Consider the following 20,719-nt stretch of genomic DNA (forward strand, 5'->3'; position numbering starts at 1 on the left):
GCTTCAGTTTGTTTAAGTATTCCACTAGAGTCTAAGGGTTCCCAAAATGGGGTCCACTGACCCCTTGCTTAATGGTATTGGTCAATGGCATAAAAAAGGTTGGGACCCCTGCTAGATGATGTACCTGGAGGCTTGATGGTGTATGCTGGACAAGCAGGGTCAGTGGAGGAATCGTGAGGGGCCATGGTGGCCATAGCAAAGGTATAACAACCAATTTCAGCTGGTTTATTTTCCCTCTCAACCTATTCCTCCTGCCTTCTCCCCGTAACCTTTCACACCCCTACCCATCAATTGCCACATTATATAGAACATAACCAATGATTTGGCCCCTAAAACAGTCTGTGTCAATGATTTTCACAGAACCACCACCCTCTGAAATATAAACAGAAAATACTGGAAAGATTCAGCAAATCAGGCAGATTTTCTCTCTCCCTCTATGGATGCTGCCCGGTCTGCAGAGTTTTCTTACACTGAACTATCCATTCTGGCCTGTTTTAAGATAAATATTGTCCTGCACCCGGACAGTCGCCTCCTGCTCTTCAGAGAAACACCAAGGGATATTTTATGTTTGGAGAGGGTAAGTGAAACCTCAGCTCAGCCAAAGGTTTTTCCACTGGCAATGCTGCGCTCCTAACTATATTCAGTTCTGGCCACCTCATTATATGAGGGATGTGGAAGCTTTAGAGAGTTACCAGGATGCTGCCTGGACTAGAGGGCATATCCTATGAGGGAAAGTCAAACAAGCTTGGGTTTTTCATTTTGGAGAGAAGGAAGATGAGAGGTGACCTACTAGAGGTGTATATAATGACAAGAGGCAAAGACAGAACAGATAGACGGAGACTTTTTCCAAGGGCAGAAATAATACTTTCTATATAGGGAGCTATTATTAACAGTAGTTAGAGGAAAGTATCACAGGTTATATCTACCTGTGACACAAGAGGCTGTGTCACAGGTAGGATCTTTACACAGAGAGTGGTGGGTGTGTGGAATATCCTGTGAGGGTGGTGGTAGAGGCAGATACACTGGGGGCATTTAAGAGGCTCTTCGGTGGGTATGTGGATGATAGGAAAATGGAAGATTATGTAGGAGTGAAGGACTGGATTAAAAGTTTGGCACAACATCATGGCCGAAAGGCCTGTCCTGTGCTGTAATATTCTGTGACGTGGCACTGAATTCGCATAGGCTCCTTAAATTGCAACCCTGCACTGAACATCTGCCTCCCACTTCTGTTCAAGCCTCATCGACTGCCAACTTAGATGCAAGAAGGCTACCTGCAACCAATTTACTCTCTTTCTTTTAGATTGCTTTACTTTTGAGTAGTGTGGACAAGTTAATGACAAGACATGTAAGTAAATGGGTATCATACTAAACGAAGCAGCACTATGAGTAAGACCTCACCTCATCATTTACCAGTTTCCTCTTGTGCAATGCTTCCTTGGCCAAATCCTGCTTAGAAAGAAGAACAATGACACTCACAGTCATATGGTGTAACATTTCACTTGCAGACATTAGCTTTATTTGTCATATGTACATCAAAACAAAGTGAAATACAGCATTTGGGTCATCGACTGACACAGTTTTAGGACCAACTCACAAAATGTTATGCTTTCAGTGCCAACATCACTATGGGGGTAATTCATTACTAATGCCACCACAATCTCTTCAACTACTTTAGAACCCTGGGATGTAGTCCATCTAGTTCAGAACATAAGAACATAAGAAATAGGAGTAGGACCTAGGCCATCTGGCCCGTCGACCCTGTTCTGACATTCAATAATATCATGGCTGATCTGGGCATGAACTCATTTCTACCTACCTGCTTTTTCCCCATAACCCCTAATTCCCCGACTATGCAAAAATCAATCCAACCTTGTCTTAAATATATTCCCTGGGGTAGCCTCCACTGCCTCATTGGGCAGAGAATTCCACAGGTTCACCACTCTCCGGGAAAAGCAGACCCTCCTCATCTCCATCCTAAATCTACTCCCGCGAATCCTGAGGCTATGTCCCCCAGTTCAGGTCTCACCTACCAGTGGAAACAACTTTCCTGCCTCTATCTTATCTGCCCCTTTCATAATTTTATGTGCTTCTATAAGATCTCCTCTCATTCTTCTGAATTTCAGCGAGTACAGTCCCAGGCTACTCAATCTCTCCTCAGATAATTTATCTACCTTCAGACTTCTCAAGTTCCAGTGGACTGGAAGATTGAAAGGAGGGAGGAAGAAGAAAGGAAATTATAAGCCAGTGCGTCTGACCTCAGTGGTTGGGAGGCTGTTGGAGCCGATCGTTAAGGAGGTTTCAGGATACTTGGAGGCACATGGTAATATATGCCAAAGTCAGCATGGTTTCCTTAAGGGAAAATCTTGACTGATAAATCAGTTGGAATTCTTTGAGGAAATAACAAGTGGGATAGACAAAGGAGAATCAGTGGATGTTGTGTACTTGGATTTTCAGAAGGCCTTGGACAAGGTGCCACACATAAGGTTGCTTAACAATTCAAAGCCCATGGTATTACAGGAGAGATTCTAGCATGGATAAAGCAGTGGCTTATTGGCAGGAGGCAAAGAGCGGGAATAAAGAGAGCCTTTTCTGATTGGCTGTCTGTAACTAGCGGTGTTCCACAGGGGTCAGTGTTTGTACTTCTTTTTACATTATATGTCAGTGATTTGGATGACAGAATTGATGACTTTGTGGCCAAGTTTGTGGACAATACGAAGACAGGTGGAGGGCAGGGAGAGTTGAGGAAGCAGGAAGGCTGCAAAAGGACGTAGACAGATCAGGACAATGAGCAAGTGGCAGACGGAATACAGTGTTGGGATATTTACAGTCATGCACTCTGGTAGAAGGAATAAAGGTGCAGACTGTTTTCTAAATGGGGCAAAAATTCAAAAATCTGAGGGGCGAAGGGAGTTGGGAGTCCCCATTCAGGATTCTCCAATGGTTCACTTTCAGGTTGAGATGGTGGTGAGGGAAGACCAGTGAAATGTTAGCATTCGTTTTGAGAATACAAAAACAAGGATGTACTGGGAGTATAGTGGGCAGTTTGGGCCCCTATGAAAGGAGGTGCTGACACTGCAGAGGGTTCAAAGGAGATTCACAAGAAAGATTCTGGGCATACTACGTAAGGAGGTTTTGATGGCTCTGGCCTGAAATTGCTGGGATTTAGAAGAATGAGGGAGCATCTCACTAAAACGCATCAAATGTTGACAGAGTGGGTGTGGAGAAGATGTCTAAGACCAAAGGACACAGCCTCAGAGTAGAGGGATGTCCATTTAGAACAGAGATGAGGATGAATTTCTTTAGCTACAGGGTGGGGAATCTGTGGAATTCACTGCCACAGGCAGCTGTGGAGGCCAGGTCATTGGGTATACATAAGGCAGTGTTTGATAGATTTTTACTGTCAGAGCATGAAAGGTTACAGGGAAAAGACAAGGGAATGGTGTCAGGAAGAACATGGATCATCCATGGTGGAAGAGACTCGATGGGCCGAATGGCCGAAACCTTCTCCTATGTCTTATGGTCTTACATAATAAATAAATGAATTTCACAACAAATGCCAGTGATAATAAACCTGATTCTGAAATAAATTAATAGTGCAAAAAGGTACTGTTTATGATCCGTTTGAGAATCTGTTGGCAAACGGGAAAAAGCTGTTCCAAAATGATAGTGTGCATCTTCAGGCTCCTGTACCTCCTCCACAATGGTAGTAATGAGAAGAGGGCATGTCCTGCAATAGTCCTAATGATAGATACTGATTCTTATAACTCGCTGATGCTAGAAATGAGAAGTGAGCAATTTGAAAGAAGATGCAGGGAAGAGATTTGAGAATTCAGGATGCAGACACCTGTAGGTACAACGAAAATTGGCCAGGGGAAAGAATTGTAAAATGCAGAAATCTGCAGGGTTCATGGTTAGCCAGGGATAGAGAACTGGGTGACCAGGAAACAGTTTAAAACTAGTTGGATAACCTTAACATTGAATCTCTGGTAACATGACCATCATTGTAGAGAAAGAGACCATCCAGGCCATGCTGTCTTCTCACTTAACCATCAGTCAGAAGGTACAGAAGCCTTAGGCACCACACTACAAGATTCAGGGAGAGTTATTACCCTACAACTATCAGGCTTCTGAAGAGGCATGGATACTTCACTCATCAGAACTCTGAACTGATTCCACAACCCACAGACTCACTATCACAAATCTGTCAACTTGTGCAAAATAAATAAATAATACTGAGAGCACAAGTTGACTTCTTTTGAATATGGTTATTTCACTGTCTTTTTTTTATATATTGTTACTTATACATTCTATTGTCTTTCTTTATTTCCTGTAAATGTTGGCAAGAAAATGAATCTTGAGGTAGTATATGGTGACATATACATACTTAGTTAATAAATTTACTTTTACTTTGAATACACACAAGACCGAAAGACAAGTCTTAACTGAAAGCACAATGGCGCTTATCGTACGGAAGGCAGCTTTAGACTTCTGCAGGGGATGGTTGGATTCTAGTTACTGGGTCAGCTCTGCAGAGGTGCCTTGCTGACCTGTTAGATTCTGCAGAACACAACATTAGCAGCATTTATTCTACATAGTTCCTTCTGCACCAGGAAGGTTTGTTTTCAGAAAATAATTTTTTTTTCCCACTGGAGAGCATAGATGGTGAAGACTCAAGACGAAGAATACAGGCCCCATGTCTGATCTGGTCAACCACAGCCATGGTGGTGTAGTGGTTAATGCGACACTATTTTAGCACAGGGCATCAGAGTTTGGAGTTCAATTCTGGCATCCTCTTTAAGAAGACTCTGAATGTCCTCCCAGTGGAATGAGTGGGTTTTCCCCAGGTGCTCTGGCTTCCTCCCATGGTCCAAAGAGATACCGGGTAGGTTAATTGGTCATTGTAAATTGTCTAGTGATTTTAAATTGGGGTTGTTGGGGCAGCACAGCTCGAAGGGCCAGAAAGGCCCAGTCTACACTGCAATTCAAATAACTACCTTGCTGTCACAACAACCAGACACTCATTACTTACCCGTTTGCCTTCGTTACCAAGTCGCTTAGCTGCATCAGTGTAATAGTGTACATATCGCTCCAGCTGGGTCACATACTCTGCAAAACAAAAACAATGTGTTTCTTACTGACGTAAAATTCAATTTCAAGTTCAAAGTTTATTGTCATTCAACCATACAAATATATATTGTCAAACGAAGTAACATTTCTCCAGGCCCCTGAAAACTTTGCATGTGTATCATACAGAAAATGGAAATAATGATTTCTTGGGACCGTATGCTTTAAACAACAAGAAACATATAGGCGAAGTCCCAAATCATCACTGATGACCTCCAGTTCTAGACTATGGTCCAGGAACACTTCTTGACCAGTTACTGCACAGTTATAGAGCAACAGTCAGAGAGAGAAGTCCCAGCAGATGTGCTGCTGTCTGGAGTCTCGTGCAAGGCCACAGATGGGCATATTCCATCACACTGAATGCACAAGAAAACAGCAGACCTTTTAAGTTGAACCTCACTGAGTCATTTCCTCCACAAACACCACTGCTTAAAATAGTGGGAGACTGCTCAGATAATTTAGTTCTAATAGGTAGGGGCAAGGATGGGGGAGAAAAAAAACACTGGGAAGAAGAGGGTAACATGAAAGGGGAAGGTAAATTTAAACTAGTCCAGTCCCCTTTAACTCACATCTGGCTCTTCATACAGTCTTATTAATAACAACACCACTTCAGTTGAAGATAGAAAAAACAGGAAAAGTTTTTGAGCACCCAGTGTAGAAAGTGGGGTCTGTTACCTTTAAGAACTTTGGCGTCTCCTTGAGTCAGATGGGAGTTCTGCCACTGGATCTGCTGTTTAATATCCCGGTGCTGATTCAGGAGCTCTTCTGGAACGGTTCTGCGTTCCTGTTTACACTGGAGGATCTGGAAAAATGTTCGGGTTAATAATCAGGATGAACCTATTCCCAGGAGAACTGCCTCCCTGACAATAAACTTCCTGCAAAAAGCATGTTCACAAATCAAATACCTTGGATATTCAAGAGAGTCAGGGAAGTGAAGTATGTGCAGTGAAAATTACGACTCAGAAGGTGCCCAGGAAGCTTAATGGTCTAAGGGTGGATAATTCTCCTGGACCTGACGGAATGCACCCTCAGGTTCTGAAGAAAGTAGCTGGAGAGATTGCGGAGGCATTAACAATGATCTTTCAAGAATCGATTGATTCTGGCTTATTACCGGACAAATGGAAAATTGCAAATGTTACCCTGCTATTTAAGAAGGGTGGGAAACAGCAGAAAGGAAACTAAGAGACTATAGAATTACAGGAGAGTTACTAGCATGGGTGAAGCATTGGCTGATCAGTAGAAAACAGAGAATGGGAATAAAGGGATCCTATTCTGACAGGCTGCTGGTTACCAGTGGAGTTCCACAGGGGTTGGTATTGGGTCCACTGGTTTTTACAAAGTACGTCAATGATTTGGACTGTGGGATTAAAGGATTGGTGGCTAAATTTGCCAATGATACAAAGATAGGTGGAGGAACGGGTAATGTTGAGGAAACAGAGAGCCTGCAGAGAGACTTAAATAGTTTAGGGGAATGGGCAAAGAAATGGCAAATGAAATACAAATGTTGGAAAGTGTATGGTCACGCACTTTGGAGCAAGAAATAAATGGGAAGACTATTATTTAGATGGAGAGAGACTTCAAAATGCAGAGCTTGGAAGTCCTTGTGCAGGATACCCTAAAGGTTAACCTCCAGGTTGAAGAAGGTAAATGCAATGTTGGCATTTATTTCTAGAGGTATAGAATATAAGAGTAGGGATGTGATATTGAGGCTCTATAAGGCACTTGTGAGACCACACTTGTATTGTGTACAGTTTTGGGCTCCTTATTTTAGAAAGGATATACCGACATTGGAGAGGGTTCACAGAAGATTCATGAGAATGATTCCAGGAATGAAAAGGCTACCGCATGAGGAACATCTGGCAGCTCTTGGGCTTTACTCCCTGAAGTTCAGGAGAATGGGGGGGAGGATCTCATAGAAACATTCCGAATTCCGAAAAAAGGCCAGAGCAGATTAGATATGGCAAAGTTATTTCCTGTGGTAGGGGAGTCCAGGACAAGAGTGCACAAATTCAGGATTGAAGGATGTCCACTTAGAACAGAGTTGCGGAGAAATTACTTTAGTCAGAGGGTGGTAAATCTCTGGAATTTGTTGCCAAGAGCAGCTGTGGAGCCAAGTCACGGGCTGCATTTAAGGCAGAGATAGATAGGTTCCTGATTAGTCAGGGGATCAAAGGGAATGGGGAGAAGGCAGGGGAGTGGAGATGACTGGAAGAATTGGATCAGCCCATGATTGAATGGTGGAACAGACTCGATGGGCCAAATTGCCTACTTCTGCTCCTATATCTTACGGTCTTAACCCAGGTATCCAACGTTGTGTAAAGTCTTTGATAAGAGCTTTATGACAGGGTTCCCTCCATCAAGGGACACAGCAATTAATTTGGAAGGTGTATGTGTGTGTGTGTCTCTGTCTGAGGTGAGTGTGAACATGTGACCAAGAGTAAGTGTGAGTGAGTGAGTCTGAGTGAGAGTGACAGTGAATGAGTGAGTTATATTTATTACTTGCAAGAAACAGGCACAAAAACAAAACATTTTTAAAATACAACGGAAGTGACTTATGACAGGAGATAAAGAGTTAATACATTAATAAATGGGATTGGTAAGGCAGATAATTTATGTACATTATGCTGTGTTCAGCAACAGCAAAACAGAGGCAGACTTCTCCCCATCAGTCCATGTCCCCTTACAGCTGCAGGAATAGGAACAGCACCCTAACAGAAAACAGATTATTGACAATGGAATGATAACTGATAAAATGTATCTTTAATCTTCATGCTACTGTGGACTTTCTGAAAATAGATCTTTCACAGAAACTACAGATAGCCTACATTTCTTTTGCTCCCTGTCACTCTCTTAACGTACTCCCTATTGTTATGCTTATTTTGTCATGTAAGTTATGTATAAGCTTTGTTAACTTATGTTGTTATGTATATTTTTTGTTACTTTATGTTTGTATGTCTGTAATGTGCTATGCTGCTGTAGCAAAAAGCCAACTTTTATGGCATTTATACCCCGGCATGTAAACCTATGAAAACAATCTTATACCAGATTTTTCCTGTCTCCCATTCCTTTGGCATTTGAGATTTTCAATATCCCAAACCCTATTGGAATGGAAGATAGAAAGGCCTTCTTTCTCGCCCCACCAATTAGTCCTAATCTTTTTCGAAAGTAACTGCTCTGTGCATTGGACTGTTGATAAACAGAAGACAATGTTGCATGGCAGCCCATAGCAGACATAGTCTATGTAATCAGACAACATATTTTCAAGCCCAACACAAGCTCTGCTTTCTTTAGGCCAAGAATTGGTCCAGTTTTAAAGTAATGAATCCAGAATTGTGTTTTTTTTTGCTGTATACTCCCATCTGATAGTTTTTCTCATGATCTAAATACATCTTCCTAAAGCCTCTAACTTTCAATGCAATGCATATTATTTGCAAAGTGCACTGCAGATACTCTTCGGGACTATTCTGAATACATCTCTCAAATCAATGACACCTAACAACAGAAAGAACAAGAGGAGCAGGCACCTGGGAGTTCCACCACTTGTAGATTCCTCTCCAAATTGGAAACACCAAAGCCCATGAACAAAAAGCCTACAGAAAGTGTTGGATGCAGCCCAGTGCTTCACAAGCAAAACCCTCCCCACTGTTGAGCAGATCTACAAGGAGCACTGTCACAAGAAAGCAGAATCCATCATCCAGACCAGGCCTTCTCGCTACTGCCAATTGATAGGAGGTATAAGAGCCTTAGGTCCCAAACCACCAGGTTCATGAACAGTTATTACCCTACAACCAATTTCACTCATCTCAATTCTGAACTGATTCCACAACAAATATTCAGCATTTGTTTATTTTATTTTTTTTATTTGCAGAGTTTGTCACCTTTTGCACATTGGTTGTCAGTATTTGTGTGCAGTTATGTATTGACTCCACTGTATTTATTAATTTTCCTAAAATTGCCTGTATGAAAATGAATCTCAAGGCAGTATACATATATGTATATTGATAATAAATTTACTTTGAAATCACACACTATCCTGTATATCAACATTTTTTTTTTATCGTCTCTGGGTCTAAACTGCAAATCCCTACCCAAAGCACTGTGGTAGTAATTTCAGCAAAATAATTGCAGTGGTTCGAGACAGCAGCACCATAAATTTGGAATAAATAAGTGACACTACTCTCTTACCTTCCTTTCTATGCGCTCTTTGTCAAATTTCAGCAGGTTGAAGCTTTGTAGAGTGTAGGAGGGCTTGCTGGAAGTACAAAACACTTCAGTTAAGTTAAAAATAAATATTGGTCAATTATTACCGATTTACATATTATTATTTCAAGCTTTGAACTGCATAGAGTACAACTGAGAATTAAGACCTCAAAGACAAAGCAATTGCAAAGAACGGTTTTGTTAACAACAGTGAGTTACTAGGGAAACCAGAAGTCAAGCAGCAGAGCAAGGAGACTGACAGAACAACACACAAAATGCTGGAGGAACTCAGCAAGTCAGGTAGCATCTATGGAGAGGAATAAAGAGGTGACATTTTGGGCAGAGATCTTTTATCAGGACTCACTTCAATCGGAGGACTGACCTGCTGAGTTGCTCCAGCATTTTGTGTGTGTGTTACTCTGGATTTCCAACATCTGCAGAATCTCGTGTTTAAAAAAGAGATTTAGAAATACAAGAGATTTGCTCGGAAAGTATGACATGGGGAGGTGGATTGACTGAAAATGCATACAAGTGGTTTTGTCAACGTCACTGATGAACTGGCATAGCATCTTACTCAACGTACAGTCATGTACTCTGCAGAGATTAGGAAGATTACAACATAAGCAGAGACTTTATTTTTCCAACAAGCTTGGTTCACGTTATTAAAAGCTCAGCTGGCCAAGCAGTCCTAGGCCTACAACTAGCTGAAGAGCTCTTGCCATTGCTGAGTACTTCCCTATTTTGGAAGTTTAATTACTGAGAGCAGTATAGGACAGAGAAGGGAGATACACTTCCAGTAGGGAAAATATAAAACAGTGCAGAATATAAGCCAATGACAACAGTGACCCAGCAAGTCAGACAGAAGGTGAATTCCTACTCCAGAGACTTGTACACAGAACCCAGGCTGACATTTCAAAGTAGTACGTAGGCAAGGCTGAGCAACATATTGAGGAACTCGGTTAGGTCAGGCAGCAACTATAGTGGGGAATATGCAGTTGACATTTTGGGCTGAGACCCTTCATTAGAACTGGCAAGGCAGGGGCAGGAAGCCAGAATGAGAAGGTGGGGCAGGGTACAACTGGCAGGGGTAGGTGAGACCAGATGAGGGGGAAGGTGGGTGGGCTGGAGAAGAGAGAGGTGGAAATGGTAAAGGACTGAAGAATGGAATCTGAGAGGACAGAAGAGTGGTCAATTACAGAAAGGAAGGATGGGCACCAGAGGGAGGTGATGAGAAGTGGGTAAAAGAGGTGGCAGAATGAAGAATGGAATAAGGGAGAAGGGGGTGGGGAGAAGAGTAGCAAAGGAAAGGCTGCGCCGCTGGGATGACATTGCAGACAAGTCAGGGAAAGATACCATAACACTACTGCAGAAAAATTTTCTCTGGTGGCTGGTATTTATTTTTCCAGAACATAGGCATTGCCAGCGTTTTTGTTTTATTGATCCTCTTCGCACTTTGCCGTTTCTTTAGCATCTCTCTGTTTTTACAAGGTCAAGTTACTAGCTCAATGCTCAACCCAGCAACAGATGGAAAACATGCAAAGGAGCTGTTGGATTCGAACCCGGGACCACGCGCCCTTAAGTCCAATGCAGATGCCATTGTATCACCAGCCATCCACTGTCAGTGTAAGCTGCCCCTTATTACTAATAGGCACATGGTCTGTATGCACCCTTCTATCCTCTCATGCAAACTAATCGCCCCTCCACTGTCTATTCTTCCATCTGCCTTGGGAAAGGAGCCAACATAGTCAAGAACCTCTCCCACCCTTGTCATTTGCTCTTCTCCTCTCTCACATTAGGCAGAATATACAAAAGCACGTATCGCCAGGCTCAAAGTTAGGTTTTGATCCCCCAATCTACTTGTAAGAGCTTCCACAAGAAAGCAGCATCCATCATCGTGCACTTCCGTCATCCAGGCCATGCAGTCTTCTCAACATTACAATCAGCAGGAGGTACAGGAGCCTTAGGTCCTACACCACCAGGATCAGGAGCAGTGGTTATCCTTCAACCATCAGACCCCTAAACCAGTGTGAATAACTTCAATCACCTCAACACTGAACTAACTCTACATCTAAAGACTCACTTTCAAGAGCACAGCTCATTCTCTCAGTCTTATATTTTTTCTTTGGTTTGCACAATTTGTTTTCTTTTGCACATTTTTGTTAGCCTTTGTTTTTGTACAGTTTTCATAATTCTATTATATTTCTTTGTTTCTGTGACTGCCTGCAAGAAAATAAATTTCAAGGTAGTATATGATAATGTGCATGCTTTATGTTGTGACCTTTGCACATTGTCTACCTGTACTGTACTATTTCTGCAATTGTAACACTGTATTCTGCATTGTTTTCTTTTTACCAACTTAATCTTCTTGTGTATGGGATGATCTACCTGAATGTCATGCAGACAAAAATCTTTTCCCTGTACACGTGACAACAATAACCCAGTACTATAATATTACACAGTAGGGAGTTGCACAATTCAAATCCAGCAAGGATGAAGGATCAGCAAAATATTTTCAGTTTGGATGAGAATTCGACTAGCATGGAGGTCCAGCAGTTTATGTAGCTCCTTTGTCTCCATTGCTTCTGCTCCCAGGATGAGGCTTTTCTTTTAGGACATTAGAGAAGTTCTCTTTCTTCAAAGAATGGTGTCTCTCTTCCTCCATCATTGATGCTGCCCTCACCCGCATCTCCTTCATTTCCTGGACACACATGCTCACACCATCTTTCCACTGCCTTAACAGAGACAGAGCCCCTCTGTCCTCACCTACCACCCCACGAGCAGCTGCATCCAATGCATCATCCTCTGATTTCTACGATCTTCAATGGGATCCTACCACCAAAAGGGTCTTTACTTCTAGCCCATTTTCCACAGGGATCACTCTCCACGTGATTCCCTTGTTCATACATCCCTCCCCACAAATCCACCTCCTGGCACATATAACTGCAAGCGAGAGAAATGCTACTCCTACCCATTCACCTCTTCCCTCTCCTCATTCAGGGCCCTAAAAAATCCTGTTAGGTGAGGCAACACTTCACATGTGGATCTGTTGGGGTCATCTATTGTACCCAGCGCTCTCAATGTGGCCTCCTCTACATTAGTGCGACGCCTCGTAAATCGACTGCTTTGTCGAGCACCTCCGCTCCATTCAACAAAAGCAGAATTTTCCAGTGGCCAACCATTTTAATTCTTATTCCTATTCCCGTTCTAACATGTCAGTCCATGGCTCATCTGCCATGATGAGGTCACTTTCAAGGTGGAGGAGCAACACCTCATATTTTGTCTACGTAGGCTCCAAACTGATTTCAATTTCTTCTTCTGGTAATTTTTTTCTTCTCCCTTCCCACTTCTTCAATTCCCCACTCTGGCCTCTCCCTAGTGACCCTCCTTCCTTTTCTCCCATGATCCACTCTCCTCTCCTATCAGATCCCTTCTTCCCCAGCCTGTTACCTTTCCCACCCACCTGGCTTCACTTATCAACTTCCAGCTTGTCCTCTTCCCCCTCTCCCCATCCTTTTTTTTATTCTCATGTCCTCCTTTCTGGTCCGCAGCCCAGACCAGTGACTGTTTATTCATCTCCATAGATGCTGCTTCACCTGCTGAGTTCCTCCAGTATTTTGTGTGTGTTGCTTTGGACTTGCAGCATCAGCAGAATCTTGAGCTTATGTGGTTGTTTTACAAGTAAAGGCCCCCGGATTCTATCTCAAAGTCAGGTGCTGCCTTTGTGGCATTTCATCTTCCATATAATCATATTGGTTTATACTGGGGGTTCTGCTTGTTTCCCCACACCCCAGGACTGGTAGGCTACTAGCTACTGTAAGTTACATCCAGTAAGAGGCAGAAGAATTAATGAAGGTAATGAGCATGAAGTACAGGAGTCAGGGGGAAATTTGAGTGATATAATTGCTCTGCTAGAAGGCAGCTTGGACCTGATGGACCAAATAGCATTCAGCATTACGACAGGAACCTACAGTGGGGAGAGGGTTGCTGCATTGGTTTTGCTTGGTGAAAGGGATCATCGTCCAGAGATGCAGTTAGAGAAGTCCGGGTGAGTTATACAGAGCACAGTGCACACTATTGCTGATGGGAATTTAAAGAGTGTTGAACACCCACTTTACTCAGCATGCAACTACACAGACTCTCATTTCCCCTGTTTGTGGAAACTTTTGTTGTAGATTTCAACTTCCTGAATCTAAATGTTTAAACACTCTCCCCAAAACAACATAAAAACCCCTGTAACAAGTTTAAATTTATTGTCATTCAACCATGCACATGGGAAAAACACATGGGGTAATTATACAATTGAAAAATGATTTTGGAAAACACAGGAAGAGGCTGAACATAGATTCACAGATTTAAAAGACCTGGATAGAGTGGACTTGGAGAGGTGGTTTCCAATAGTGGGGGAGTTTACAGGCAGAGGACACAGCCTCAGTTTAGAAGGACATCCCTTCAGAAAAGAAGCAAGGAGGAATTTAATTAGCCAGAGGGTGGTGAATCTGTGGAATTCACTGCCATGGATGACTGTAGAGGCCAAGCTCTGGATACATTTAAAGCAGAGTTTGACAATTTGATTAGTAAGGGTGTCACACGTTACAGGGAGAAGGCAGGTGAGAGGCATTGAGAGGGATAATAAATCAGCCATGATATCCTCTTGGTAAAAAAAGAATACATATATATAAAAAGGTGTCTCAAGAACATGACTTGCCAGCAGCCCTCGGCACATCCTTAGGTTGTGTTGGCTATTAAAGCAAATGACACACTTCCCTGTATACTTCAATATACAAATCTGAATCTGGCCCCAAAGTCCAAGGAATGATCACTCTCTGCCATGATACATTCAACACCTAAGCCAGAGAGAAGATGCGTCTCTGGTAGCCAATCTCTGTGGTCAAAAACACTTTGCGTGGGAGCTATGCAGGCTGCCAACCTGACAGCCATCTTGTGATGTTCAATGCCAGATGCACGCTTAGGTACCTGGCAGGCATGGTATGAGTTTCAGCTCAAATGCCTTCTGGTTTTTGAGACACAGAACTGGTTTTAGGACAAACTCTGGGCCAGGGAGCTTTGAGATCCACCTGAATGATTCAAATCCCAGTTTCCGTTCCAACGCTACCATTGCAATAGTGCCACAGAGCCACGCAGCACAGCTGAAGGCCCTTTGGCACATCCAGTCCATGCTTCCTGCACTTCCTTTGATTATGATGATTATGGGAGCATTTCTCCCATGTTGCTTATCTGCAACTAGGGGATATGTAGTGCCAGCAATTCATGTATAAAAGCATGCAGACATAGTCTCGAGGTTCAGATGTTGTTCAGACCAAATATCAGAATGGGTATGAAATGTGATCCAAGTGACTTTGACTGTGGAGTGATTGTTGGTGCAAAATGGGTGGTTTAAACACCTCAGAGATTGCTGATCTCATTCCAAACCTAGGGTCTGCGGATTCCTCGGTTAAAGGTATTGGTTCATAGCATAAAAAAGGTTCAAAACCCCTGTTCTTGAGTTTACAAAGAATGCTGAGCAGCAGTTCACCTTGTTAATGAGAGGTCAGACAAGAGTGGCCAAACTGGTTCAAGGTGACAGGAAGGCAACAGCAACTCAAATGTTACAACAGTTATTTGTTACATGTTACAATAGTGATGTACAGAAGAGCATCTCTTAAAGCAGAACACGTTGAACCTTTAAGTGGATGGGTTGCAGCACCAGAGGACAATGAACATGAACATACACTCGGGAGACAATTTAAGCCGAGGATGTATCTAATAAAGTGGCCACTGGTGTACTTTCCGCATGCTATGATCCCACCCTGCAATCACTGGATGTTGAAGTGTACAAAGTATGACACCGAGCAGCTTGATTGGTCCTCATTAAGTATTGCAGTTTCTTCCTCCCAATATATTTTAGAAAAAGTGATTACAATTTTTTTACACCATCGTAGTGACATAAGGAAGGAATTGTGGGGACAAAAGTGGAGAACTATGTTAGGTTGGCGTGTGAGAAACACTCAAATACACAAAATGCTGGAGGAACTCAGCAGGTCAGGCAGCATCTGTGGAGGGGAATAAACATTCGACGTTCCAGGCTGAGACTCTTCATCAGGACTGGAAAGGAAGGGGGATGTATCTAGAATAAAAAGGGGTCAGAGAAGGTGACCTGCCATTTAAAAAGGTTTGATATTATGTCAACCTCGCATTCTCTCCTACCGCTGGTAACCTTTCTCCAAACCCCTTCACCCTCACCAAACACCTCCAACCTCGCCAAACACCTCCAGACTTGTGGATATCAAGATTGGCTTTAAGTAGTGGACAAGCTCTTATTTTTGAGACAATGACCACTAGTTACAGATTCTCCCCACACAGAAAACATACTCTCTACATCCACCCCACCCTCAAAGAGATTTCCCAGAAATCCATTATTTTGTTTATAGATCAAGCCATCAACCAAGGCTATACATCTAAATGAAAAAGAAATTTTATTAAATACAAATGTACAAAGATTATTCCAATAGTTTTAATTAAATATCTAGTGTTAATCAACAGTGTAAAAAGGCAAAAACTATTCCCTCTACTCTGGTATAACTGAAAGATTCACCCTGCACTGAGTGTGACAGTAACAGGCATGTACTGCAGGTGCCATTTGTTAAATATTAACATTTTTCTTGTGCAGCAATCTACAAACTTATTGCCACATTTATTTGTGTAACAAGACATTTGGTGAGGCATCAGTTTGAAACAGCTTCAAGTTTGAAATTCAATGATTACTCAGAGCAGCAGCAAGAACGAGGTGACAGGTATAGAAAATGCTAACATTAAGAGTGAGCCAGCAGGCAAGGTTTCTCAACCTCTTTTATACGATTAACTGGGGGTCTGTGGACCACAGGTTAGGAACCCCTCAGAACTATGTAGCAAAAACAATTGTTTCAACCTAATCAGTTCTTATTTTGTTTATTTTTTTTTAGAGATACAACATGGTAACAGGCTTTTCCAGCCCAATGACCAATTCACTTACTAACACACACGTCTTTGGGTTGCTGGAGGAAACCAGAGCATCCAGACGAAACCCACATGGTCACAGGAAGAATGTACAAACTCTTTAAGTCAGTGTTGGGAATTGAACCTCAGGTCACTGGCTCAGTAAAGCGTTATGCTAACCACTACACTACCATGTTGCCCCGCTACTCTAACCAGTCTATTTTCTAATAATTTCCAATTATGTTCCTGATTCAAAACTAGAAAGGCTGCTAAGTGCCAGGTAACATAGTGGTTAGCATGTCAATATTACAGTTCAGGACAGCAGAGCTTAAGATTTCAATTCCGACTTCACCTTAAGTTTGTATGCCCTTCCTGTGAACACATAGGTTTCTTCTGGGTGTTCCAGTTTCCTCCCACAGTCCAAAAAAGTACCAATTAGAAAGTTAATTGGCCATTGTAAAGTGGCCTGTGATTAGGCTAAGGTTAAATCGGTGGGTTACTGGCAGTGCAGTTCAAAGGACCAGGTGGGCCTATTCTGCACTGTATCTCTTAAAAAATCACAACAAAATAAAAAGTACCACATGATTTAGCAAGGGCATTCAGAAGCAGCCTCAGGATACATAGTGTTTTCTGAAATGTAGTCATAGGCATTTTTATTGGGAAACCTGTGTAATCTTGGAATAACCAACTGCACTCAGATTAACTTTAAGTGTAGAGGTACAGCCTCTATGTACCTGACATTCTGACCAGGCTGATATGATAGCATTGACGATACATTCAGAATAGTCCAAACAGCACAGTCCAACAGGAAGTAGTCAGTCACACAGTTTTGGTGCTGGGTGGACTGGAAAGCAGACCAAAGCAACTACCAACTTGGAATCACAACCTCGTTTCAATTGAAAAATTAACTGCATCTTTACACCGAATGCAATTCGCATGAACAAAATAGTCACAAGAGACTGCAGATGATAAAGTCTAGAGCAACAAACAATTTACTGGAGGAACACAGCGAGAAGAAAGAAGTTGTCAGTGTTTTGAGTCACACTGTCCTGATGTGGGGTTTTGAACCCTAATTTCCTTCCACAGACAATACTCAACCTGCTGGGCTTTTCCAGCAGTCTTTTTAAGATAAATTAAATTCCTCGAAAAAAATAATAAACAAGAGATTCTGCAGAGGCTGGAAATTCAGAGCAACACGAACAAAATGCCACAGGAATCAGCAGGTCAGGCATCATCCATAGACAGAAAAGAAACAGTTGATGTTTCATGCTGACACCATTCCAGACATCAGGAGAGATTTATTCCTCTCCATAGATGTTGCTTGGCCTGCTGGGTTTCTCCAGCATTTTGTGTGTATTGAATAAAATAATCTAACTCTACCAATATATGATCCCAACTCTTTTGCTTCAGGACTTCAAACAGTGCAGGTTTATTAACCAACCCCAGAGACTCCAGCACAAAAATCCAAACCAATGGATCAGATTTCAGATGAGACATTAACCCAATGTTAACCACTAGCTCAGGTGGACGTAAAAGACCCAACTACATTAAGTGATGGAATTCTCTCTGGTTTACAGGCCATCACTTAGCTTCCGGCACCAATAAAGCATGCCCAAGAGTTACTAATCCTAACATGTATATCTTTGGAAATATGTGATGAAGCCAGAGCACCCAGAGGAAACCCATGCAATCATGGGGAGAATATACAATTGATTACAGGTAGCGGAGGGAATTGAATCCAGATCTTCTGATCACTGGTGCTGGAAAATGTTATGCTAAGTGCTATGCTACCATATTGCACTTATTCCCTTCCATGGCCAAAGAAAGGCCCTGAAATCCAAAAACTCAGTTTTAGAAAGTCTCTTAGCACACCCTTCTACACCAGCTTCAAGGCAGTAGCTTTGTTTGTGGTACTCAATGTTAGCAAACATTTAGGTTTATTTAGAAGTATCCAGAAATAACAAAACTGGTGAATGGCCTGTTAATCTAGTTCAACAGTACTGAATAAGTGGCAGGTTGTTCAGATACTAGGAGAACCATCTTGCTCTCCTCTGCATAAAGCCTGAATGTCATGGACTGGGAGCAAAATATTACTTTACTATCTTTTAACAGTGCAAAAGTGTAGTGTGATTCCATGATGATTACAATTTTCAATGTTAGGGCCCACATGCTGGGTATGCCCATGTCACACCATAGCTGACTCAAGAAGGCAACATCCAATGAAGATCCCCACCATACGAGCCATGCCCACTTTGCACAGGTAACATCGGGCAGGACACACAGAAACTTGAAGTCACAGATTCATTTGCTTATTTAGAGATACAGCACGGTAACAGGTACTCGTGGCCCAATGAGCCCATGTAGCCCTATTACAGCCATGTGGCTAATTAACCTACTAATCTGTAGGTCTTTGGAAAGTGGGAGAAAACTGAACCAACCAAAGGAAATCCATGCAATAATTGGGAGAACGTACAAGCTCCCTACAGGCAGTGGTGGGAATTGACTCATTCTTCTGATCACTGACACTGCCAGTTATTTCACTGAAATGATCCCAAGGCTGGGGAGCTGGAAGTGGCCATGAATACAGCACCCATCCCCCTATATACTTCAGGTTGATGACATTATGAGGATGAAAACTGTAGGAGTGTGGACCCTTAGAAAAACACTTTTTCAGACCAGTGAACCAGAAAGTCATGTTGGAGAAATACTTAGCATTCTGCACAATAATTGATTTAATCTGCGGGGAATGTTATGCCAAGGAGGTTCTAAGGAGTGACAGTCTTGCCAAATCGTCAGAGGTCAAACTTCCAGACAGTCATTCAAACATGTTCATCATATCCTTAATTATACAGCTCATTTAATCACGTAATACAACAAAGTCAACAACCAGCCTAAGCTATGCTTTCAAACTGAAATGGAGTTCCACAGTGTTGCATCAACATCTATATTCAATAATCCTTTGAACAATAACTGATACCAAGTACTTTACAGCCTCCATTCACAAAGGTCACAAACAACACTATAATTACCCAGGAATTAAGTTATGCCAATTCAAGTTCATGGTGGTTTGTAAACAAGCTTATCAGGCCTGCAATTAAAATTATTGCTACTTGTTGCAAAACTACACTGGTGTATGATCAAAAAATGGACAGAACATGATTTAAAGATCCTAGAATATCATAGTCATAGGATAAATTAAGTTGGCCCTTTGGCTCTAAATCAGGAGATTCGAGCAAATGTTACTGTGGAATGTCTGGAATCCTACATTACGCTGTTGGTGGTTTGACTTAAAGGGCCTTGTTGATGGTCAGCTCAAGCAAAATCCATTTTTGGGTAAGAGAACATATATAAAATCTTAGGAAATGACACAGAACTTTTTATTCTTTTCACAGATCAGCCTGATTGTTCAAACTTCTTCTTGTACCAGTCACTGACAACAGCAAACAATCTGCCTCAGACTTAACATCAATAATTAAATGGAAATGTTCCAAACTTCCCAGGCAGGGCAGGTAGTACATAGACCACAAATATTACAGGCAATATGCCCATTCCCAAAGAGGGAACCATTCAGGCCTGATGTTGATTGGTATCATCACTGATATAACATGGAGTCACCATGGACTGGAAATTCAACCAGGCCAACCACAAAGAGCAGGTAGGCTCTCCTGCAGCAAGAAACTCATCTCTTGAACTCCAAAGCCTTTCCACCATCTGCACAGCTGAGGTTAGGAGTGAGTGCAGCTTCAGCATCCAGAACAAAGCAGTTTACTTGATTGGCAACGATCCAAGCTCCAGCTTATTGTCATTCTATTTGGGGGGGGTGGGGGGGTGGAGAACAGGGAGAGAAGAAAGGTTTCACTTGGACTGAATCTCCTCAGGAAGTGGAGATGCTGCTGCGCTTTCCTGACCAAAAAGGTGATGTTGAGGTGACAGGTGAGATCATTTGTTATTGTGCACACCCAAAAACTCTGTTCCTAACTCTCACCACAGAGGATCTGTCACAAAGAGAAAATCTGCAGATGCTGGAATCCAAGCAACACACAAGTGCTGGAGGAACTCAGCAGACCGGTTAGCATCTACAGAAAAGAGAACAGTCAACGTTTTGGACAGAGACTCTTCATCAGGATTGGAGAGAAAAAGATATAGGACTGGAGAGGGTGAATCTGATAGGAGAGGACAGAAGGCCCTGGAAGAAAGAAAAGGTGGAGGAACAGCAGAGGGAGGTTATAAGCATGTAAGGAGATAAGGTGAGATGGAAACGGGAATAGTTAAGGGGAGGGTGGCAATTACCAGAAGTTCAAGAAATCAATGTTCATGTCTTCAGGTTGGAGGCTACCTGGAAAGAAAACAAGGTATTGAACCTCCAACCTGAGTGTGGCCCCATCACAACAGTAGAAGGGGTCGTGGATGGACATGGGTTTCA

The 20,719-nt window shown here is 42.3% G+C and overlaps 1 protein-coding gene across 4 annotated transcripts in view; it reads right to left on the minus strand.

The window, feature by feature from the left end:
• The window catches only part of cc2d1a (coiled-coil and C2 domain containing 1A), a 111,430-nt gene that overhangs the window by 3,741 nt on the left and 86,970 nt on the right, over nucleotides 1-20,719 (minus strand). For 3 of the 4 annotated variants that reach the window (XM_059991981.1, XM_059991983.1, XM_059991985.1), the window contains 4 exons: nucleotides 9,310-9,376; nucleotides 5,800-5,926; nucleotides 5,030-5,106; nucleotides 1,399-1,449 (listed from right to left, as the gene is read on the minus strand). In XM_059991981.1, the coding sequence (XP_059847964.1) occupies nucleotides 1,399-1,449; nucleotides 5,030-5,106; nucleotides 5,800-5,926; nucleotides 9,310-9,376 (322 nt within the window). The remainder of the gene's footprint in view (nucleotides 1-1,398; nucleotides 1,450-5,029; nucleotides 5,107-5,799; nucleotides 5,927-9,309; nucleotides 9,377-20,719) is intronic. The other variant, XM_059991982.1, reaches the window with a different exon arrangement.

This window comes from Hypanus sabinus, chromosome 16, assembly GCF_030144855.1.
Source record: "Hypanus sabinus isolate sHypSab1 chromosome 16, sHypSab1.hap1, whole genome shotgun sequence".
Lineage (NCBI taxonomy): Eukaryota > Metazoa > Chordata > Chondrichthyes > Myliobatiformes > Dasyatidae > Hypanus > Hypanus sabinus.